The sequence below is a fragment of the Ursus maritimus genome, unplaced genomic scaffold (genome assembly GCF_017311325.1).
Source record: "Ursus maritimus isolate PB19 unplaced genomic scaffold, ASM1731132v1 scaffold_36, whole genome shotgun sequence".
NCBI lineage: Eukaryota > Metazoa > Chordata > Mammalia > Carnivora > Ursidae > Ursus > Ursus maritimus.
This window is the reverse complement of record NW_024426230.1, coordinates 21,123,473-21,149,041: the sequence shown is the minus strand read 5'-3', so window position 1 is coordinate 21,149,041 and position 25,569 is coordinate 21,123,473. Positions and strand designations below refer to the sequence as shown.

Sequence of the window (25,569 nt, the reverse complement as noted above, 5' to 3'; positions counted from 1 at the left end):
TTTTATTATTTTTCTTAGTAGACAAAAATACTTTGAGTATTCCCAACTGTCATCCCAAACTGTAATTCCTTAAACTGTGGAAGATAAAGAAAATGCACGTTGGAAGGATCAGCTTTCCTGGTGTCTGGTGGTTGGATTAAGGGAAATACTCTACAGCAGTACCCGTGTAGGCACCCTACTCGCTGGGGTCACAATGAATGGCAAGGAGCCTATTTTAGTATGACTTGTGCTAAAAATACAGAAGAGAATCTTTAAATAACCTTAATCTTTGCAATTAGTTTCTTAATTTCTACATAGAGAACACTGTAGTTGTCAGATTTCTTCCCAGAAATTTAATTATCGTATTGAAATATGAATCTACTGTAACTACATTTTTTATATTTAAAAATGAATATCACTTCATGTTCCTTAAATGACGTTTATACTCCATTTTTAAAAAGTTGCTGCTTGTGTCTTGAAAATTCATGTTTCTCATAATGGGGCATTTTCCCTCAGGTAAAGATGTGTTAGCCTGACCGTGACAAAACTGACAATTTTTCTGAGTCAGAACCACCTGTATTCAGTTCTGCTACATAATAACACATGAGCTTTTTTAAGTCTACATAGGAACTTTATCAAACATTCAAATTTTGTTGCATTTTTACCTTAAAAATTTTATTATAACTATACTATAAAGAGAAACAAGTCTCATTATCAAAAAATGTCCAATAATCAGGGAAAGCTTTGGGTGAAATTGTTTTGATGAAATCGTAGTTATTGGAATTATACATAAGTTCTATTAGTTAAACCAAAAGAACTTATTTTTTATAAACTGAAGAAAGATTATTTAATTGTCGCATCAAGATTTATCTAAACTTGACCTTCATATGTTCTATCCATTATACATCAAATCCTTTAAACTCTACCAAATCACAAGTCTAAACTGTGTTATTCAATATTTACACAATCGTGATTACAAGATCATCAAAGTTATTACTAAGTAACTCCATAAAACATAAAGTAATATTTTTCTTCTTTTCCTTCCCTTTCCTTTCCTTTCCTTACCTTTCCCTTTCCCCTTCCCTTCTCTTTCCCTTTCCTCTTTCCCTTTCGCTTCTCTTTTCTTTCCCTTCCTTTCCCTTCTTTTCTTTCTTTCCCTTCTTTTTTCTTTTTCTTCCTTCCTCCCTCCCTCCCTTTCTTTCTCTCTCCCTTCCTTTCTTCCTCTTTCTTTCTTTCTTTCTTTCTTTCTTTCTTTCTTTCTTTCTTTCTTTCTTTCTTTCTTTCCCTTTCTTCGCCTTTCTTTCCTTTCCTTTCTTATTGAAGTCTAGTTGACATACAATGTTACGTCAGTTTCAGGTGTTCGATGTAGTGTTTGGAAAACTCTATGCATTGTGCTACACTCCCCACAATTGCGGTTCCCATCTGTCACCATACAATGCTATTACAGCACCATTGGTTATATTCCCTATGCTGAACCTTTGACTTGTTCATTCCTGTGACTTATTCATTCCATAACTGGAGGCCTGTGCCTCTCAATCCCCTTCACCTTTTTGCCCAGCCCCCTCCCTTCTGGCAATCACTAGTTTGTTCTCTGTATTTATGGGTCTATTTCTGTTTTGGGTTCGGAGAGAACATTATCTTTATTCATGCAACCTAAGGTTCTGCAAAGTTAAAAAAACAAAAATGTTTCCTTGAGCATTCCCTGAGCTTAGTGTTAGCGGTTACCTTTCAAATGCCATGTACGTTACAAAGGCTCCAAAATGTTCACGCGAGGGGTGGGAAAAGAAGGCTAGCAAGATTCATTTGAACATTCAGTCTGTTCTGTATGTCTTCTGAGATACTATATTTATTTTTTTCTCTTCTCTTTTATTATTTTATTTTTTGAGTTTTTATTTTTAGAAGCAGTAATTCTACACATGGTACTAGAATAAGTGAAAATAGAATAATATAGATTTAAAGTTAATTAAAATTTAAGGTTAATTATTTAGCTACTTCATTGAATTACTTGGGATTAAATTAAAAAATAACTATAATGTTTAGAACAGATAGTAGTCACTCAATAAATATTAGCTATTTAATATTCTCATGTAATTCTAATATATTTTAAAAGATTACATTGGGAATGTAAAGTTAAGTCACATAAAAGATATATAATAAATAGTTGAGTGTGTAAAATGCTAGTCTTTGTTTCAACCCCTTCACTCAGTGTTCAGCTATCACAGAAACTAAATTTTTTTCAGGGGGCTAAAAGACTTCCTTTTATTCAAAGTTCTATTCTAATATTTGTCTTATTTTTTTCTGGAACTACGTTTTTAACTTTAAGTCATAAAACTCTTAATATATTTAGAAAGTGTTTGGCTTGATTTTTCTTCTATTTCTTCCATTTCTATGGTCACTGAGCAAGAATGTTTCATTTGGTTGTCACTGAAGATTTTGTTCTATGTGCCTAATGTTTAGTTCTCATTTTTTAAAAATCATCCTTGAAATATATTTACAAGATCTTTCATTTATATACCGGGGATACTTTCCAGAGACTCTGACAAATCTCCAATTCACATACCTATATGAGCAGTGGTTCATTAGGTAGACAAGGAAAGAAAACGTGGGAAACTACCTGAAAGACTAAAATTCACTGGAGCTGCAGACCCATTCAATGCTGTCTTTACCTGAGAGTTGTTTTGTTCTTTTCTTTGTTTTGTAATTAGGTAACTATTATGGTAAAGAATGTAAATTAGAAAAACTGTAGGGAATAACTTTCAAGACATTCAAAGCTAAATACAGTGTCTTTCTAATGCTCTTTGATGTTAGTTTATCATTTAAGTCAATTCTTTAAATCGAAACTCTTTGATTGCGAAAGGACAGTTAGGAATTTGAAATATTAACAAATGCATTTTTAAAATTATTGTAATCTTTTTTTTTTTTTTTTAACCAACTGCTCCATTATTATTTAAGGTTACAACAGAGGATGCTGAGGTTATGGTCCATGAATGTGAAGACACATTTCAAGAACGTGAAGACAAACCCACGAGCACTAAATTAAAAAGATGGCAAATGAGCTCTGAATAGATCTTTTAAAATCTAAGCAAAAACAGTAGCCTTGAAAGCCTAAGCTTTAAATCAGATGGAAGCTGTGGTAGTGAGGTGGACAGGAGGTGGTTGAGGGAGAGAGAGCGTTGAGTTCCAAAACCTTTATGTCAGGGATAAAAACACTGGAAGAAATTCCCATACAAATACACAGAATCCCCAGGCATGAGGAATATTATAAAATAATTGAGAGAAGAGCAATAGAATAAGCCCTAAACATTCCCTGAGAAAGGTACCTACAGCCCATGTGAATAGGTAAGGCTATCTCACCTCTCAGTGTGCAGCCCAGAAGGAATGGCCTGGAAGTTGTGGGTCTTGGCAGAATGAGCCCTGGAGTAGCACAGTAGCCCAGACTGAGTCAGATTTTCAGGTCCTGGGGCCTGGCTGTCTTTTGGTGGCACGGGGGAAGCAGTCAAGATGTACCGAAACCTCTGAGAAATGGCAGAGAGAGTGCTTAGACCCAAAGAACCTATGATTTGCCAAAGATGTAGGCTGAATAGAAATATTGACCCAGAGGCCAAGGCAGGTTCAAAGATATAAGCAAAAGATGCTAGTAGAGGACAGGAAAGACCAAATGAAATTGACTGAAGATCAGTAGGAAACAGGATAATCTAAACAATAGGCATCCTTTCTACTACCGTGCCGGGAGCTTAAACCAGGGAATAGGTTTAATTACTTCCCCAGGTAGTACTCAGTACTCGAAGTGATTGCGTTTCAAATCTGAGTTTATCAAGTTCAAATCTTAAATATATTGAGTTCAACTTGAGTTGTCAAAAATAAGTTTTTCAAAAAACATTAGTTTTTCATCATCAGGATGAGGCAAGCAAAATTCAATTTTAGAAATATAAGTAACATTCAATGTCCAGGACATGAAATGTGCACTTTCTCTAATGGCTAGTGAATGTAGCTTTCTATCACTCCTCAGTTATATGCTGTAATATTATTCCGATCCCCACGCTTTGGAATCAGATTTCCCAGATGTTGTGTAGTAGTTAGTTGTCCCTACTACTAGTTAATATAACATCAAAGGAATTTTTAATCATGCAGAGTCTCACTACCTAAAGCAGCTGTTCTTATTTTGTATAACCTTTTAATAGGGTTCTGTATTTTACACAGCCGTAATAATATTGTTTATGTTTTGCACTCTGCTACTTTAACTTTACATTATCTTAGACATTTCCCATGTTTCTCCATCCTCTTCAAAATCATAACATTCATCATCTTGGTAAACAATAATTACTTAAATCAAATTTCCTAAAATAAGTTATTAACCAATTATTAACTGAGATCACTATTAAGTAGTATCTGTTATTTTGTTTATGGATAAATCTGAAATTAAAATCTACATGAATACATGCATTACTTATGTTAAATTATGAGAATATATTTTCAAGTCAAAAGATTTTAGGGTCACTGTGGCTGTTCTCAGTTTTTACAAAATAAGATTACAATGAAGTACAAGGCCATCTGTCCTGAAAGACGACACTGTCCTAATTCCTCAATTCTGTCTCCCCACTCCACCTTCCTAATGTTCCGTGTTTGGAAACCCTTATATCCTAGTTATTAAAATGAACTCGCCAGCATTTGGGCAATAGAGGAAGTTATTTAGCAGACAATATTGTCTATCCAGATACAGACTTTGCTCTGTATACATTTCTGTCAATCTGATTGTCACCACAGTTGCATTTTTGACATTCTCTGAATTCTGATTTAAACACGGACGCCTACATGCTTTCTAAAAAGCCTTTAATATTGCAACGTGATATACACCAAGAGAGGAGAGATGAAAAATACTATGTACTTGGCAGTGACCTATCCCATTTGTAACAATGGAAATGCAATGAAAAGCAGTAGGTGTTGCCCACATACCTCAGAAGACAATACAGTATCTTCAGTGAGTAGATGTTGATGTACTTTGTGGACGGACTCGTTACAAATCAACCTGCTGAAAGCTTCAGGCTGGCTTTCAAGCAGAGCTCCGTAACTTTCACTAAACAGGATTCAATTAAGAAAAATCATGCTAGCTTCCAAAGAGGAATGGCAGACAAAAACTATTAAACACCTGTATATCTAAAAGAATGTACTGTCACTTCCAAAGGCATTAATATCTTGAGCAAAGTCTGAAAAACCAAGTATTTCAAGGGTGTTGAAAAAAGTGTCTCTAATTCAGATTTCGTACTGTGAAAAGAATAACATTCAAATTCGTACTAATGAAGGAAGAAAGGGTATGTAATCAAGGATAAATATATACTAGTATTAGTTAGTAGAAAATAAAAATAAGGTACATTTAATGCCACGCTATTTATTAACCCTTTACCGCTAAGGTGTTACTAAAATAATAATGCATCTTAAAACCCATGTCATCTTTAATTGAGACTATAAGCCATCCAAATGTTATCTTAGCTAGTTTAGGCTCGGTGGAATAATTATAAGAGTATATGATTTAGGGTCTGTAATACCTGGGTTTTCAACATGAACTGTTATTTTTACTAGCAATGTAGCTGGTAAATATGAATGGAAGTTTCTGATAAAATGGGTGTATCAGTATCTTTCTTTTTTTTAAAGATCTTTTATTTATTTCAGAGAGAGTGTGTGTGTGCACAAGAAGGGGGACAGGCGGAGGGAGAGGGAGAAGCAGACTCCCCGCTGAGCAGGGAGCCCGCCCAGCCCACACAGGGCCCTGAGATCACAACCTGAGCCGAAGGCAGACACTTAACCCACTGAGCCACGCAGGTGCCCCTATCAGCATCTTTTTTATAGGTTACATCAAAATAAATGGTATAAACTGTATATATGTCTTATATTCAGTTGTGCACTCTCTCTTCTCCTTCAGGTTCTCTCTTACACAGTACCTTTCATTGGAGTTCATTATCATGCTGAAAGAGGTTTATTTCCAAAAGGAAAAGGAAAAGACAGCAGCTTCCCCCTCCTCAGTCACATTTCAGAATTCATTGCAGACTTCTACTTAAAGGAGCTAATTTTGTTCCTTTTAAAACTAAAAAAAAAAAAAAAAAAGTAATTTTTTTTTCCTTCTGAAGCCTTTTCAATGATAGCTTTTTAGCTATCTTCTGTGGTAAAAACAGTAAACCACAGCTTTTAATGAAATGCTTCATTGTAGGGGACTTCTAGGTTTTGATTGCCTAGGTTTCTAGGCTTCCCTTAAATCATCTGAAAAGAGTGTATCTCCTAGGAAAAGTAAAAGTTAAATGGAAATTTTTAGAGAAGATTTTTTATCGCATTGCTTTCATATGAACATGTGTATGGGGTATGTGCACGGTCGGGGCGCCACGGTCTCTGAGGGTTCCGTGGTCTTACCTCCGCACAGTGGACTAATGTTGCGTTTTCTTATGTGTATGTGCAGACACTGCATCTGGTTTCACGTTTTTACATTGGCACAGCTCAGTGAGATAGAATATGAAATATTTAATTGCTTACCCCTCAACTGCTGAAGTATATACTTTCATTACAACTTTAAAATTAAAGACTTGGAATCAAAGTTATTGCTTTTTTAATACACATATGAAATTCTGTACTCTAGTTTGTAATAAGTACCAACATCGTTGTACCCGCCTACTAAAATCACTTGAGGAGAGTATCTCATTATAACAACAGGATACCTACAGTCCTCCCTTGGGATGTTCTACAAGTATCGAGTGGTTTTGAACTTATATTAACACCCAGAAAAGTACACCTTGATTAAACTTGCTTGTCCTTAGATAATAGTTAAATGTCAAATCATTTATATATATTTTTGTGAGTTTAAACTACTTTTATCTATCTTCCGAAATAATACGTTGCCTTTAGTTTAAAATCTAAAAACAGTGAAAGATATCGTCATTTACATTCTATTATTTTGTAGAATACTTGACTCCAGAACTACTAGGAACTTTGTAGTGTCTGGTATCAACTATGCATGAGTAAAAACCTTCTGGGCAGTTAGGTTCTGTGTCCATTGTACCCATGTCTATCAATTCAGTGATCGTATGTGGTTATCGGTAAGTATGTTGGACTTTCTGCTGCACCCCTTGGAGGCCAGTTAAATATACACTACATGCTAGAATTTAATCTGATCACATCTTTATCAAGTTATTGACCAGACACTGCAGGTATAAAAACTATTAAGAAATTGTTGCTGGCATAGAATCTGTATGCAAAAAGTATTATAAGTGTAGTATAACTAAATAAATAAAGGCTCTGGTAAAAAAAAAAAGAAAAAAGGAAGGGAGCAATAAGTTCTGGGGAAGCAAGGAAAAAGTGATGAGGGGAAGAGTCATTGTGGGTGTAACCAAATTTTGCAGATGCTACTCTCTGGCTACATGACCTTAGAGAGTTACATTAACTTCTCTCTGCCTCAGTTTCCTTATTTGTAAATCAAGGCTAGTATTAGTTCTGACTTAGTAGAGGTTGTGCTAGATTAAATGTAAGAAGTATAATACAGTTAACATAGTGCTTGGTCATATAAGGGCTAACAGATATAGTAGGGTATTTTTGTTTTCGTTTTTATTAGTTTTGTTTTTAACTTGACTTAAAAATGCAAGTTAGGCAGTAATAAATCTAGAGGTGTTAGAAGAAGCTACTAGTATCAAAGAGGTGGTCTAGCAAGAGTGAGCCTCACCAAATGTAGCTCCAGGCCCATCCGCATCTAACCTGCCTTGTAGCGGCACCTGCCTGGCTCAGTACGTTAAGTGTCTGACTCCTGATTTCAGCCCAGGAGGGAAACAGAACCACTGGTACTTAAGACTTGAAATTTTGGTTTTTAGCGAGATTGTCCCACGATTCTCCTGGATGCCTAGATGCGAGGGCCACTGATACAGAGTATCAAAACCCACAGCATATAAAGCTCTGGGGACCATCAACATCCAGAAGTCAGGAGAAGGCACAGCAGCGCGGCAAGAGAGAGGAGAAGCCACAGATGTAGACGTGGGAAACACCACGAGACGGCACCATTGCCTATCTCTTTTATTTTACAGTCCTCTCTTTGAAAAACAAAGGGAAATATTTCAGTCATACACAAAAATATCATCCTAATGTGTATATCTATCACCAGTCTAAAGAAACAAAAAAATCACCAAATACAGTGAAGTCCTTTGTTTACCCCTCACAGGTGCATCTTCTTTTGGCACTCTCCTAACCCTCCTGACCCGTAGGATCTTGAGCTTAGCATTTACTAGTTTTTGCATTTCTTTATACCCAATACATAGCTATGCATCCCTCTTCAAGATACATACTTTGAATTTAATTTTTATAATATGCCTGTTTCAAAATTAAGTTTAGTTCGATATTACTTTTGTGAAATTTGTCCAGCATGATGCATAGAGCTTAGGTTCATTTTTCCTGCTATATTTTGTGTTACATTTTATGAAGAGTCTACGGTTTTATTATTTTATCTCTTATTGAGGTTTAGATCATTTTCTGTGTTTTCTACGCCATGAATATTTCTGTTTGTGTGTGTACAAATGCAAGAGTTTATCTGTTCTCATTGTAATAGTGTTTTTATTGCCAAATTGCTCCTCAGCTTACGTACTCATCAAGACTATATTTTTAGAAGACGATTTCCCACGATGTCTTGCTTTTTTGCATATCGCGTATGCAGAAACACTAACTGTCTTTTTATTCCAGCCTATCTTTTCAAGGTCATTTGTGGAGCTAGCATCCGTAGAAAACAGAGATATTGTCTCGCTTTAGAGCAGAGGAAGGTCTGTCTAACGTCCAGTGTAATAAATACAGCGTTGCCCTCTTCGGTAATGCTTGAGCAGGTTTTGTCACTGTCAGTCATAAAATACTAAAGTTTCTTTTTTTAAGTTTTTATTTAAATTCCAGTTAGTTAACATACAGTAGAATATTAGTTTCAGGTTACAATATAGTGATTCCATACTTCCATACGACACCTAGGCTCATCACAACAAGGGCCCTCCTTCATCCCCATCACCTAGTTAAGCCCCTCACCTTCCTCCGCTCTAGTAACCATCAGTTTGTTCTCTAGAGTTAGGACTCTGTTTCTTAGTTTGAAGCTAGAGAGTATTATGCTAAGTGAAATAGTCAAAGACAAATACCCTAGGATATCTCTCATGTCTCTCATATGTGGAATTTAAGGAACAAAACGAATGAGCAAAGCGGGGAAAAGAGAGAGAGATACTAAGCTTTTTTAAGCTCAGCGTCCCTCAGCTGTGATACAAACCCAAGGCACGTACAAAATCCATGTGGGGACTTGTCCACCCCCCCCCCCCATGGGACTTAGGAGACAAGGGGAACCGGTGTGAATGTAGAGCTTCTGCTGTATGCTGTGTCCTGAGTCCTTTTCTTTGATCTCGTTGTCTCTAGTCTTCTGCTACTATCTGTAACACTGTTGCAGGCTAACTCCTTCCCTTGTTAAGTGGACTCAAACCTTACCCATCCCCCCACTCCTCTCACTCTCCCTGTTCTTGACTTGTATAAAAATGCTCATTGTTTTATACCCACACCAAACTTTAATATTGTTTTTTATAAGTTTTTGTTTATCTGATGATGGAAATGGTATTATGATTTTAATTTCCATTCTCTTAGTACATGGTGAGGCTGAGCCTTTTCTTTAATTGGTTATTTGGGTTTCTGCATCTATGAAATACCTGTTCCTATTAGCCTGATTTTGCTCTTGATTAATTTTTCTAAGTTAGAAGAGTATTAATATAATCTATTTAGCTGTACATGTTCTAAATATCTTATAAATATCTTCTTCAAACGTCTGTCTTTATCTTAGCTGTTTAGTGGGGAGAACTGATGAGAACTTTTTATATCAAAATTTTAAAATTAATTTCAAACTTATGATTGGCTAATTTACCAGTCTTTTCCTTTGCTAATTGTGCTTTTCTATCCTGTTTAAGAAATCAATGTCATACTTGGAGTCATGGTGATATTCTTCTGTATTATTTTCTAAGTAGTTTAACTTTTGCTTTTTAATTTTGTCTTATTTGATCTTTGTGAGACTTTTTCTTTTCTTTTTTTCTTTTTTTATTTTAAAGATCATATCCATTCATTTCAGAGAGAGAGAGAAAGAGTGTGCACACAAGCAGGGGAACGGGGCAGAGGGAGAGAGAGAAGCAGACCCCCTGCTGAGCAGGGAGGCCAATGTGGGGCTCGATCCCAGGACCCTGAGATCATGACCTGAGCTGAAGACAGATGCTTACCCTACTGAGCCACCCAAGCACCCCTTCCTGAGACTTTTTCTATATAAGATGAGAGCTAGACATCAAATTCATGGGTTTTTTTTTCCATACACATAACCAGTTGGATGATAAATCTTATTTTGTCTTCTATGTGAAAAACCCCACAAATATATATATGGGATTTGTTTTATTCCATAATTTTATTTGTCATTTTTCTATACTGTGTTAATTGCATATATTTGAGATTTACATATCCAGAAGTATAACAGATTAGGCTGTATAATTAAGAACAACTCACCCTCAGAAAACAAGCAAATATATACATATTTGAAAAAATATGTATGCACATTTAATTATATAGTATGTATGTGCATATATATTACCAGGTAAAAATGTAAGGAAAACTGGAAACACAAAGTATTTTAGTTGGAATATCCCACCCAAATTGCTTTTGCCTTCAGCTTCTCACCAACCCACACAAACTTGAACTTTGAGTCTTATAGTTTGGCAGTGGTGATCAAACAGGAATCAAAACCCAAGGTCTGGGCGCCTGGGTGGCACAGCCGTTAAGCGTCTGCCTTCGGCTCAGGGCGTGATCCCGGCGTTACGGGATCGAGCCCCACATCAGGCTCTTCCGCTATGAGCCTGCTTCTTCCTCTCCCACTCCCTCTGCTTGTGTTCCCTCTCTCACTGGCTGTCTATCTCTGTCAAATAAATAAATAAAATCTTTAAAAAAATAAAAATAAAAATAAATAAATAAATTAATTAAATAAAATGAAAGCAAAAGTGAACCACACTGTTGACGCGCTTAGGAGCATGTCAGAAACAAAGGTATATCTCTGAGGGAATATAACTGTGTCCTAGATGGCAAAGAACCCCCAGTAATAGTATTTTTAGTTACATGATCAACACACAGTTAAAAATAAACAAGAAAATACAGAGAAAAGTATCAAGAACAAGGATACTATACACTTCAGATATAAAAATATTATAAAGCAACTATACTTACACTACTTATGTGAATAAAAGAAAACTGAAGATGTATGCAAATAAAAGAAAATTATCAAGTGGCAGAATAGATTTTTTTTAAGACTTCATTCCTTTAGAGTAGTTGTGGGTTCATAGTAATACTGAGCAGAAAGTACCATGAATTCCCATATACTCCCTGCCCAGCACATGCTTAGCCTCCACCAGTAACAACATCACCCAACAGAATGATCCATTTGTTACAACTGATAAACCTACACTGATCCATTATTATCAGCCAAAGTCCATAATTTATATTAGGGTTCATTCTTGGAGTTGTATGTTCTGTGGGTTTATAATTACATGTATCCACCGTGATATCATCATACGGAGTAGTTTCACTGTCCCCAGAATTCCCTGTGCTCAGCTTATATATACCTCCCTCCCCTCAACTCCTGGCAACCACTGATCTTTTTACTATATCCATAGTTTCACCTTTTTCAGAATGTCATGCAGTTGGAATCATACAGTATACAGCCTTTTCAGATTGGTTTTGTTCACTTAGTATATGCATTTAAGTTTGTTTTATGTCTTTTCATGTCTTAATAACTCTTCTTTTTGGCACAGGTAATATCCCATTGTCTGGTTGTAGCACTGTTTGTCTGTTCATCTTCTGAAGGACAGCTTGGTAGCTTCCAGGTTTTGTCCATTATGAATAATGCTGCTATAGACATCCAGTCATGGGCAGATTTTTGTGCAAACATAAGTTTTCAGCCCCCTTAAGTAAATACCAAGGGACACAATTGCTTGATAATATGGTAAAGGTATATTTAGTTTTGTAAATGAAAATGAAACAAAACCCAAATTATCCTCCAAATTGGCTATACCATTTGCATTTCCATTAGCAATGAATGAAAGTTACTTTTGCTTCCCAATCCCATCAACATTTGGTGTTGCCAGTGTTCTGGATTTTGACTATTTTAATAGGTACGCAGTGACATCTCATTGTTTTAATTTTTATTCCTATGATGACATACAGTTCAGCATCTTTTCTGTTAAGATCCATGGTCCATTTTTTAACTGGGTTGTTTTCCTGTTGTTGAATTTTGAGACATGTTTATATATTTTGGATGTGTCTTTTGCAAATATAGTCTCCCAGTCTGTGCTTCTCTTTCGGTTGTCTGGAAACTGTCTTTTGCAGGGTAGAAAATTTTAATTCAGAGAAGTCCAGCTTATCACCTATTTCTTTCATGGATTGTACTTTCGGTATTGTATCTAAAAAGCTCTTGCCAAACCCACAGTCATCTAGTTTTTCTCCTATGTTATCTTCTGGTAGTTTTGTAGTTTTATGTTTTACATGTAGGTCTGTGATCATTTCCAGTTAAATGTCATGAAAAGCATAAATTTTGTATGTAGATTCAATATTTTGCATGTGGAGGCCCAGTGTTCCATTGCAGTTTGCTGAAAAGACTGTTTTTGCTCCACTGCGTTATCTTTGCTCATTTGTCAAAGATCAGTTGACTATAAACAAGATGTGGTATATATACAGTGGAATATTAGCCCTAAAAAAGAATGAAATCTTGCCATTTGCAATGACATGGATGGAGCTAGAGAGCATTATGCTAAGTGAAATAAGTCAGCCAGAGAAAGACAAATACCATATGGTTTCACTCATATGTGGAACTTAAGAGTCAAAACAAACGGGCAAAGGGGAAAAAGAGAGGCAAACCAGGAAACAGACTCAACTATGGAGACCAAACTGATGGTTGCCATGGGGGAGGTGGGTGGGAGGATGGGTTAAATAGGTGATGGGATTAAGGAGTGCACTTGTCATGATGAGCACCAGGTGATGTACGTAAGTCCTGAATCACTGTATTGTATACCTGAAGCTAATATTACATTTTATGTTAACTAACTGGAATTTAAATAGAAACTTAAAAAAAAGAATAAAAAAAGAAGTAAACTATCTCTTCAAACCTCTGTATTGATTGAGACTGCAGTTGAAACTATTGTTTTATCCTCTGACTCTTAATAATTAAAAATGGCATATTAAGTCTGTTTAATCAGCCAAACTACTCTGTGATAATTTGGTAATTATCTGCAAAATCTACAAAATTTGTTGCTTATTATAGAAACTTGAACTTTAATAAAATGTATTCATATAATGTAATGTACTTTCTTATTTAATAAAATTTCAGAATGCTTTTTTGCCCACTTGTTAGAACACAGTAAGTCTCTCTGAAGAAAATATTGGGGATATTATTACATAATTCTTTTGATTTCAGGCTGGACAGCAGCGTTGGTGGGAACAGGAGATTAAAATAAATGGAAATATTCAAAAAGGAGAATTAATTACATATAACTTGACTGAGTTAATTAAACCAGAGGCTTATGAAGTCCGACTAACTCCTCTCACCAAATTTGGCGAAGGAGATTCAACAATTCGTGTCATCAAATATAGTGGTAAGTAGTCTTTTATTTAAAAGTATTCATTTGCAGGGCGCCTGGGTGGCACAGCGGTTAAGCATCTGCCTTCAGCTCAGGGCGTGATCCCGGTGTTCTGGGATCGAGCCCCACATCAGGCTCCTCCGTTATGAGCCTGCTTCTTCCTCTCCCACTCCCCCTGCTTGTGTTTCCTCTCTCGCTGGCTGTCTCTATCTCTGTCAAATAAATAAATAAAATCTTTAAAAAAAATAAAAAATAAAAATAAAAGTATTCATTTGCATGTTAAACTGTCTGGAATATGTACATTGCAACTATCTATTAAATTTAGAAAAAACTAAAATTCAGCATACTGATCTTCTGCATCATCAGCCAGGTGACAAAACAAAACAACCAGCAAATAAACAAACAAATCTAGAAAACTTAATCACTATAAATTGTAATATTTGATTTAAATGTAGACATGTAGAATAATGTTTCAGTTAATACTGAATCAATGCGATGATGTCAACAATGTCTCTTTATCCTCTATCCCATGCTATGGTACAATAATTCTGCATTTTTCCCAAATTCTTGATGTCCTTAAAATTTACATCATTAAGAAGTTAGCAAATGTTATCAAAGCTTGTTTTTTAATTGATAGACTTGATGTTTTAAGCATTTTTAGATTTACAAAAAAAAATCAAGCAGGAAGTAGAGAGAGCTTCCGTATGTGCCCTTTCCCCCAACACAGTTTCCCGTATTATTAACATCTTTCTTTAGCAAAATTTCATGCAAAATATTGAATCTAAATACAGACTTTTTACTTTTTGTGACATTTAACTGAAAATGGATCACGGACCTACATGTAAAACATAAAATTATTAAACTACTAGAAGATAAAGAATACTGACCTATTGTTATTAAAGCAAGCAGTTTACATTAGTGTTTCTTATTGTGTTGTGCAGTTATATGAATTGTGAGAAGTGGATAATATAATTTATTCACCATTACAGTATCGTACAGAATAGTTGCACTGCCCTAAAACTCCCCTGCTCCATTTATTCATCCCCGTCCCCTCCAAACCTGACAACCACTAATCTTTTTATCGTCTATAGTTTTGTTTTTTCTAGAATGTTGTAGAATTGGAATAATGGGGCATATAACTTCTTCAAACTAACTTATTTAATTTAACAATATGCCCTTAAGTTTTTTCCATGTTTGAGGCTTGATAGTGCATTTCTTTTTATTTTTATTTCTTTTTATTCTTTAATATCCCATTGTACAGATGTATTGCAGCTTGTTGCTAATGTTAAAAATATCTAATTGTATGTGGGTATGTTCGTGTGCATGTTAATGAAACAGATTAATATTTTATCAATTGAAATTTATGTGAATTTTTTCCGTTGAAATTTATGATATTTAGCGACTACCTCTAAAATTGTCAGTATATTTTTCAGGGTTGAATGAATCATTGGCCAACTATTTCATATTTATTTCATTACTTTAGTGAAATATTATTCTCTTTATCATTGATTACCAGGACTGGATTTAAAAAAAATAATAGAATGTGTTTCTTTGCAGTTGGAGTTCTCCATTCAGTTTAGCATTAAGCATGTTTTTCCTACTTAAGAGGGAAACTGAATACTATCAAAAGTAAAAAAATACAGTGAAATTATTAAAATCTCATTAGAGTTGCTTTTCACATGAAATCCCTTATTTTCACTCTCTTCTCAACAATTATATATATTCAATTTTCAATAAAAAAGATGAAATACAATGTAGAGTAGACTATTAATAGAAGATCACGGATGTAAAAGCATTAGAATAACTGAGTATCTTTTTCTTGAATACGGTCCTTTAAAAATATACATTTGTAAAAGCATTAGAATCACTGCACATCTTTTCTTGAATGTGGTTCCTTAAAAAGATACCATTTTTGTTAATGACAACACATAAAATTTGATGACGGTAACAATTGCTATTCAGTAATTACCTCCATGATTCCATTGGGCACACAATTAGATAGCATCTCAATATATTTTTTCTGAAGTTTTAGTTTTATATATTTTATAAAATATGAATTATTGTCTCCTCTTATCTAAGTTTTATGCTCCCTGCCCCTAAGTTATAAAACTGTAGACACCTCAATATGAAGGGGCATTAGAACAATGCACTGATATCCATGTTTTTAAAAAGAAGAAGATACTAGGACACTGAAAGTTTCAGTGTCCTGCAGAATTAAACAACTATGAAATGACAAACTCTGAACAGAACTAGGTCTAGTTCACCCTTTCATGGCAGAGGATCCATGTTGCTTTGCTATGTTTAAAAATGATATGACTTTTCTTAAAGAGAAATAGAGAAACAAATCTTTATAAGCTCAGTAGTTTTACTGAAAACTCTGAGGCAACAGAGTAAAATGAAAAGTAAATCTGGAAAATAGATGTTATGGTAGTTTCAACTTTATCTTTACATTCTTAGGCATACTTATCAAAATCTTAAACATTTTATTTAAAATTACTTTTATATAATATAGATTTGGGTAAAGTTTACTTAAATGGTACCTAGATGTTTATGAAAAATGATACATGAAAGTTCAATTGTAAAAAAAGGGCTCACTGCAATATTTAGAATTTAGAATGGAAATTTTTACACGGTTAAATCTGCTGCTTTTAGTGAATTTGATGACTAGTAATATCGTAGCAGAAGATTCAGTTAAAACTCAGTGTGGTTGGAGGTTAACTGTAGGTGTGACATATTTTTTAGAACCAAACTAGAATTCAAAGATGCTTACTTCTTTGTGAGATAATACATAGACAATTTAAAAATTTCATAATATTTTAATTATGAAATTATTTTCATTTCTACTAATTAATTTTCAAATTATAATATATTGACATCTTGCAAGAAAAATAATTATTATTTTTTCTCCACTCAGTGGAACTAGTAGGTATATAGTTCCCTCTCTACTTACTTATTTCATAATTGGCAACGGGGAAACAGAATCAGAAAAACAAAGTAATAGAAATTGTCTATCTTCTGTAAGAGATAGTAAAAATATGTGATTGAGAAACTCACTTTGTTAAAATTGATCTCAATGTACTAATGTAACAATTACTAGGAACATGCTTAGGCTCGTGTATGCATTTTTTACTATCATACTTCATTTGTACAGTCCAAGTTTAACAAGTGGTTAATGGAAAACACTAGAATTAAAAACAGAGCAAACTTCTGCAAGTTAGATTATCTGCCTATTGTAATCTTGGGAGACCCCAACAATGCTTTACTTCATCCAAAATGAATTTTTTCCTCAAAGTGATAAAATAATCAGATACACAGATACCATTTTGTCTGTTAGATTAGATATATTTTTGTTGTTGTTTCAGTAAAATGTAAAGTATTCATTTCTCTTCATGTAGAAATCAATTGTCACTTGTATTGTAAACACAGTTTTTTGAGATAAATATGTCTTCTGGTGCACAAAAACACAACTGTATTGCTTGTTATTTGAAAACAAAGCAGGACTGGTGTAGCTATTTGTTTTAGGGTGCATGTAATAACATGCTATAAGGATTGCTTTATTTTCATATACACCATGTTATTTTCACCAGAAGTAGATAACAGCAAAAAAACTAAAGTGTAATTTTTGTTGGATAATTGCTTTCATTGTTAAAACATCTAGATTCTAGGTTGGCCTACTGTCAGCCTGAGGTTTGATTTCTGGGGGTTTTTGCACTGGTTAAGACATAAAAGATGAGCAACTCTGTTCCTTGGAAAATGAACGAATCCCACATGCTATTTAGCATTGATCTTTTGGGTACTTTGAGACTGTTCTTGCTGAGCTCCAAAGTAGATTCTATTCAATCCTCTAGAACAAAATGGATTGCACACATAATTCTCCATGGTCACCGTGGGGAAGATCATTAAGTTTTGATAAGGAACTATGAGACACTGATTAGACTTTTATTTATAAAAGACATTCAAGCCATACTAACATTATTTTTTGTTTTTCTTGTAGCTCCTGTTAATCCTCATTTGAGTAAGTATATTTTTATTTTAATAATGGTACAGCATTTCACAGTTAAGAAAAGTAGAAAACTCATAGGCAGATAAAGATTATTAGTAACCGTTCATATTTGGTTTAAAGTGGGATGGCCTAGAAACAGTAAAACTGGCATTAAATATGAATTGTGAATTTTAAATTTCGACGGATATGGTTATAAAGACAAACTGTTTAATATTGATCATTGATTTTTATAAGTTTTCCTAAATATGCAGCCATTTCCTCCAACTTAACATTTGTTATTTGTTTAATTATGGGATTATGTTTTTCTTTTGTGGCAATGCATATCATTTATATTACTATTATGTGTTTCTCTAATTTTTTTTTTTAATTTCTCTATTCCAGTTACAAAAGACTATAGTTAGAAAGTTGGCATTTGAATGGTTTAATCAAGATTTTCCATACATCACTGGTCTATATCCCCATTGTTAATGAAGAAGATAATCTGTTCACCATCCTCTTGAATATTTCACATTAGAGATTGACTTTGTCTTCTATCTCGTGTCTACGAATATATTGTTCTTGGCTAATAAAAGAATGGAGAGCCACCTTTACACTCTTACTCCCATCCTTCCAATATTCTCCATTACTTACACTTAGTGAAGAAACTGTGCAGGTCTTTTTTGTCATTTTATTATGTTTCCTTTCTTATAATGGCCTTTCAGTGATTATATAATCCAAGACCAAACTACATAACCTGTTGCTACCTTATTTTCTACTAAAGATCATCTTTTGCTCCATTTCTGCGTATCCAGATTTTCATACTGAATACATTTTTAGATCTTTGCTGTTTTCATATTGCTTTCATACACAGTTCATTTTGTTCTCACCGATGACACTTTAATATGGGTATCCTCAATCCTTTGAGGTTCATTTATAAAGTTTAGCACAGATGCTTCTTTCTTCACTGGTATTCTCTCCATTTGACTTCCAAAAACAATTTGTCTTCATCTATGTTATAAGCTATTTTTTTTATTTTGTCATAAAATACTTAGCAGCTAAATATGTTTCTAATTTCTCTCTGTATCTCACTGTCTTTTGGTCTACCACAGCATCTTATATTTAGCAGGTGCATAATGATCATTTGTTAATACCACAAATACACAACAGTTTCAAGGTGAATTAATTGCACAAATCAGGCTCTCCCTGGCTTTTACCCAGGATACTATTGCTATTTAATTACTATATTGATTATAATTCTTTTGAAGGTAAATTCTCTGACTATAATGTCATAGAAATGTTTAAAAAGAGTTGTCATGGGAAGATTAAAACCTGATACAGGAAAAAGTTGACAAATATTTCAATTCAAGGAAAAAATTTTGGTAGCTTTAATTTACTGGGAAAAATCATGTATAAAGAAATAGTAGAGGTACTGTTTGCTAACAGATGACTTCCATACAATATAAAAAGTACCATTAATTTTATGGCAAGTGAAGTTTTATAGAAGACATGCTATTTGAACTGGTTCCTGAAAGTTGAGTAGAGGTTCTTTAGGTGAAGAAGGTGAGGAAAGGCAAGGCCTGCCATTGAAAGGACAGTCATGTTCCCATAATAACTGAGCAAAGCTCAGTGTGTCTAGAGTATGATACTCAAACATTACAGAAGCCAGAAATGTGACCTGAAGATGAACAACGTTAATTAGAATTTGCTTCTTTTAAAAGCTTGTATCCTTTAGGTCATAGTTATCCCACTTCTTCTCCAACAAGCATTTTGTTGTTGTTGTTAGTCAAACAATGAATTGGATTGTCTCCTTTTAAAATAATTTCCATTATAACTCTCTATATTAAAGATTGCCATTGAATCTACTTTTTTTTATTTTTTACTAAGTGTTCAATATGGTAAAAGATCAGAATTGTTTAGAATAAAGACTTTTTAGTAAACATCACACAATGATTTTTCTAAGTTATCGAGTAATTATTTTTATATTATTGACAGTCATATACATTTCTCCTTTATTAATTGATTTCTTTAACCCTGTGAAAGAACGCTTCAGGTCCCAAAGACCTAAAAGAAAAATGCTTTATCAAGCAAACTCATTCATTATACATTCAAACTCTTAATAAATTAGCCAGACATTATTCAATAAGAGGAAAATAGGCCAACATGTAGAAGAAGGTCATGTTTTCTTTTAGATTTTGCTATGGAAAGTTATTTTTTCTTTCCCTCAGCTAGACTACTTTCACCTGAGATTTCTTAAATGGCATAATGTCTTAAATTTTGTCATTGATTTTCAAAGCACAATTTAAATACAGTAAAATTAACACTTGTGCATACTTCTGTAAGAAGTGTTGACCAATTCATACAGTTATGAAACCATCACCACAAGTTCCATCATCTCTATAAAATTTTTGTATTGCTGCCTTGTAGTTAAACCTGTTTGCATCCCAACCTCAGGCAAACTTGGTTTTTGTTTCTATAATTTTGCTACAATAGTTCAATTAGTTACAATATGCTTACTATTTATCCTCCACATTGCATTAAAACATGTTTTCCCAGTAATGTTATTAATGAAGTTGAAGAGAAAGTGAAAATTAAGCAGTTAAAAAAAAAAAAAGTCAATGAGGAAAAAATGAAATTAAAAACATTAAGTACTTCTGATAGGATGCTAAGTGATTTCTTAAAATGAAGAAAATGCTGCCAAATCTTGCTTCTTAGGTTATTTATAGTTACGTGTAATGAATTCTTATAATACCATTTAGTAATATTTCTTCCATAAAAGATTATTGTCTAGATAATAAAGTTTAAAAATCTTTTGAATATATGTTGGCTTACTTATAAATTATGGTTTATCCAAAACATCTTTATAGAAAAAAATGATTGTAGGAATATATTGGAATATATATTATATTTAATATAATACATGTGATATGAGACATATATTGGCAGCAAATCAAACTAATCTTAAATCTTGCATTTTAACAACTTATGTCGTCTTTAAGTGAACTGACATATCCTAAGTATCTACTTCCAATATATCTATATAGAGTAAGTCTATGAAATTTTGTCCTAGTATGATTCATTAGACTCAAAATAATTACTTTTAAATTTAAAAGAGAAAGTCCTTTTGCTTATAGGGGTTTTTTTAAAGGATTTTATTTATTTATTTGTCAGAGAGAGTGAGCGCACAAGCAGGGGAGCAGCAGGCAGAGGCAGAAAGAGAAGCAGGCTCCTCGCTGAGCAGGGATCCCCGGATGGGGCTCCATCCCAGGACCCTGGGACCATGACCTGAGCCAAAGGCAGACACTTAACTGACTGAACCACCCAGGTGCCCCTCTTTATAGTTTTTTAAAAAACTCTTTTGATTGAAATTTTGAACTGAAAGGAAGGATGATTAGTTGTCAAAAGAACCACATCCTACAAGCTCCAGGAAACACCAGCAGTGTCAGTTGTCCTTCTCATTCATTGCTGATTTCCTCAGGAAGGGTACCCTTGGACCAAACCTGAAGTTTAGTCTGTGACTGGACTGTGTTAATTGAAAAGAAAACGAAAATATTGAAATCAGATTGAAATGAATTCTGAGGTCTCTCAAGTATCTTAGCAATGTAGTTGAAATTTTCTACTGTAAAGAGGTTTTAAAATTTTTACACACACACACACACATATATGTATATATGAAATATACATACATGTAAATATTAATATGTATAATATAATAATATAAATAATACATATGTGTGACCATCTCACTATCTCTAGGAAACTACTTAAAACTGAAAAGAAAGTTTACCGTAATAGCCAACTCTAAAATATCATTCCAAAGTTAGAACTAATAAACAGATTAAAGTGAGATGACACAAAATTAATGTACAAAAAAACAGTGACATTTCTGTACATTCACAATGAACTATCCTAAAAGGAAATTAAGAAAACAGTCCCATTCAAAATAACAACAAAAAGACTAGAATACTTAGGAATAACTTAACCAAAGAAGTGAAAGACTTCTACAATAAAAATTATAACACATTGTTGAAGGAAATTAGAGAAGACAGGTAAATGGAAAGACACTCCATGTTCATGGATTAGAAGAATTAATATTGTTAGAATATCCATACTTCCCCAAGCAATATACTAATTCAGTGCAATCCCTATCAAAATACCAATGACATTCTTTACATAAATAGAAAAAACAATCTTAAAATTCATACAGAACTACAAAAGATCGCAAATAGCTAATGTAATATAAAAATAAAGCTGGAGGCATCACACTTCCTGATTTTAAAATATATCACAAATCTACAGTAATCAAGGGAGTGTGGTACTGGCATAAAAACTGTCATTTAGACCGACAGAACACAATAGAAAGCTCACAAATAAATCCATGAATTTACAGTCAACTGATTTTCGGCAAGAGTGCCAAGAACACACAATAGGGAAGGGACAGTCTCTTTAATCAACCATTGCACATTATCAGTAGGAATGTAAATTGCTACAGCCATTATAGAAAACAGTATGGAGGTTCTTCAAAAATTAAAGAGAGAATTACCAAATGATCCGGCAGTCTCACTTCTGGGTAAATATCCAAAAGTTATATAAAGCTCAATCTTGATGAAATACCTGTAATGCCAAGTTCATTGCAGCATTACTCACAATAGCCAAGAAACGGAAATAATCTAAACATCCATCAGTGGATTCATGGAAGAAAATGCAGAATATTAGCTTTTAAAAAGGCTGTCCTGCCATTTGAGACAACATGGATGAATTTGGTTTATTATGCTAAGTGAAATAAGCCAGACACAGAAGGACAGAGGCTGTATAATCTAATTTCCATGGCATCTAAAATAGTCAAACTCATATCCAGAGTGTAAAATGGCAGCTGCCAGGAGCAAGAGGGAGGGGGAAATGGGAAGATGTTGGTCAATGGGTATACACTTTGAGTTATGTTAGTTGAGTGAGTTCTGGAGATCTAATGTACAGCATGGTGACTATGCCTAACAATATTGTATACTTGAAATTTGCTAAGAGGGTAGATCGTAAGCATTCTCACCTCCAAAATGAAGGAAGGAAGGGAGGGAGGGAGAGAGATAAGGGTAATTATGTGATTTGTGAAGTGATGAATATATTAATTTGCTTCAGTGTGATCATTTCAAAATGTATATCAAAACATCAAACTGTATATATCTTAAATATATATAATTTTTGTTTGTCAATTATATTTCAGTAAAGCTAAAAAAATTTTTAAAATAAACAGGGTAGGCGGGTACAAGAGGGAGTCATTGGGCTAGAGGACAATTAGGCATCAGGCTGCTTATCCCCAAGTTTTATTCTTTCTTCACCATATTGAGAAGAATTGGGGTAAATAAAGCACAATTTTGGAGACCATAAAATGCAGAATATTTCAAATATATTCCTTTATTTCCATGTAGCTCCTGAAACTACCAAGATTATGTTATAGTTAGAAAACCAGTAAAAAATTCAAGATCAAGTCAGTCTTCAGTTACATATCTTTGTGAAAATCTTGGACTGCATTACTTTCCTATTTTATGAGATCTTTTAATATTTAATATTACATAGACTTTTGATAAGTTTTTACAGACTGATGCATTTTCACTATCAAGATATTACTTATTTCAATAGTTTTTTTAGTGATAGCCTTTTGCATAATTATCCTACATATAATGACAGGATAATCATAAGATTATTATGGTCCAAAATGGTGAGATTTTTCCACCTTTATCTTCCTACTTTTTATAAAATCTTTCCAGTAATAGATTTCTTCACTGTAAAAATGAATGTCTACAGAAGTAACGAAGAACTATGGAGATGACTTATGTATCTTTGACCACGGTGAATTATTAAAGTCTTAAGCCTCCTTCAAATTTATTGTAAACAATTTATGTCATCTGTAAAATAACCAAATTATGAAAAAGTTTAGGTATATCTAAAATTATGGACATGTCTTAGGTTCTCATAGCTGTATTGTTGCTTAATTTCACTATCAGAGAATTCAATTTTCAGGTTTTAAAAACTCGGTTTTTTTGTAGGCAAGTTTTTTTTCAAACAAAACTAACTTATGCAAAAGATATGTTTAAATGGTCTTATAAAATTCATTATATATATTTTTAAATGACATAAAAAGTAAGATTTGGCCGCAGATTTATAAACAAATCCTTGAATTTTTACATTTGTTTTTTGACATTTACCTTGTGTATATACAATATGTAATTAAACAACTGAAAACATTTAAAGTCAAGCATTGCTTTATCATGACCCAAAGTAGCAGCTAAGGGAATCTCCTGCTGTGCCTAAAAGATATTTAAAGAAATGTATCCATGCGTACAGCTACACTGCTGTCACCAACATTAGATCTCAGTTGATAGTATCAAGCAGTCCTGTTTTCTTTAGTACAAGATAGATCTATGGCATAAGTATGTGCTGAAGAATATTTTATATGGAATATTGCTTATCCAGAAATGTACTGATTTAGAATTCGCTAAATGCTTATACTCCCTGTAAATATTCCTATTAATAATACGGAATATAAATAAACACAAAGAGGTACAGTGAGTCTTTAATCTGAAAACAAAAACAAAGCAAAAACGTATTCCTTAAATTCAAAGGAAAAGCCTTCTGTTTTATTTTTGTGTATATATGTCAGTGGTTTTCTTCCTTCCTTCCTTCCTTCCTTCCTTCCTTCCTTCCTTCCTTCCTTCCTTCCTTCCTTCCTTCCCTTTTTCCTTCCTTCTCTCTTCCTTTTTTAAATTGTGATTAGAACACTTAATGTGAGTTCTACCTTCTTAATAACGTTTAAGTACACAATACAGCATCGTTAGCCCAGCATAAAGTTCTACGGCGGATCTCTAGAACTGACTCATCTTGCAGAACCGAAAGTTTCTACCTTTTAACCAATGTCTCTCCATTTCCATCTTCCCCCAGCCCCTGAAAACCACCATTCTACTTTCTGCTTCTATGTATTTGGATATTTTAGATACCTCGTAAGTGTAATCATGCAGCTTAATTCTTCTAGGACTGGCTTAATATAATTTCCTTAGTATAATGTCCTCCAGGTTCATCAATGTTGTCACATATGGCAAGATTTTCTTCTTCTCTAAGGCTGAATAATATTCCATTGTATGTATGTCTTCTTTATCCATTCCTCCACTGATGGGCACTTAGCTTGCTTCCATATTTTGGGTATTGTGAAATATGCTGCAGTGAACATAAGAGTGCAAGTATCTCCTTGAGATAATGGTTTCAATTTTTTGGACAGACACCCAGAAATAAGATTGCTGGATTACACAGTGGTTCTACTTTTTTTTTTTTTTTTTTTTAAGTAGGCTCCATGCCTAGCATGTAGCCTAACGTGGGACTTGAACTCACAACCCTGAGATCAAGACTTGGACACTTAACCAACTGAACCACCCAGGTGCCCCCAGTAGTTCTATTTTAATTTTTGAGGAACTTCGTACTGTTTTCCTTACTGGCTATACCATTTTACATTCCCATGACAGTGTATAAGGGTTCCAGTTTTTCCACATACTTGGTAATGCTTTTTTTTTTTTTTTTTAACTGCCATCTCATTGTGTGATATCTCATTTTGGTTTTGATTTGCATTTCCCTGATGATCAGTGATGTTGAACATCTTTTCATGTGTCTGTTGGCCATTTGGATGTCTTTGGAGAAATATCTGTTCATGTCTTGTGTCTAGTTGACATTATTATCTTCTTTATTTACACCTATATTTCAAGCAGGCTACATCCCAGTAAGAAAACCCTTTGATACCTAGAAATATTATTCTTACCCTCATTACAATTTTGTTGGGTCTGAACGCAGCATGTGGCAGGCATACAAAAAATCCCAGTCCTTCCACAGTCTTCATAAAGACCTTTCATTACTTTATTTCTAGTGAATTTCAACCATCTGCCAAATACACATTCAAAAAAAATTTTAAAGATAACTACTTTTTAAAATATT

General features: G+C 33.8%; 1 protein-coding gene across 1 annotated transcript in view; it reads left to right on the top strand.

Annotated features, from left to right (window-relative positions):
- The window catches only part of MDGA2 (MAM domain containing glycosylphosphatidylinositol anchor 2), a 364,476-nt gene that overhangs the window by 306,427 nt on the left and 32,480 nt on the right, over nt 1-25,569 (top strand). Inside the window, exons 9-10 of the mRNA XM_008694362.2 lie at nt 13,457-13,634; nt 17,614-17,634. Of these exons, the coding sequence (XP_008692584.2) occupies nt 13,457-13,634; nt 17,614-17,634 (199 nt within the window). The remainder of the gene's footprint in view (nt 1-13,456; nt 13,635-17,613; nt 17,635-25,569) is intronic.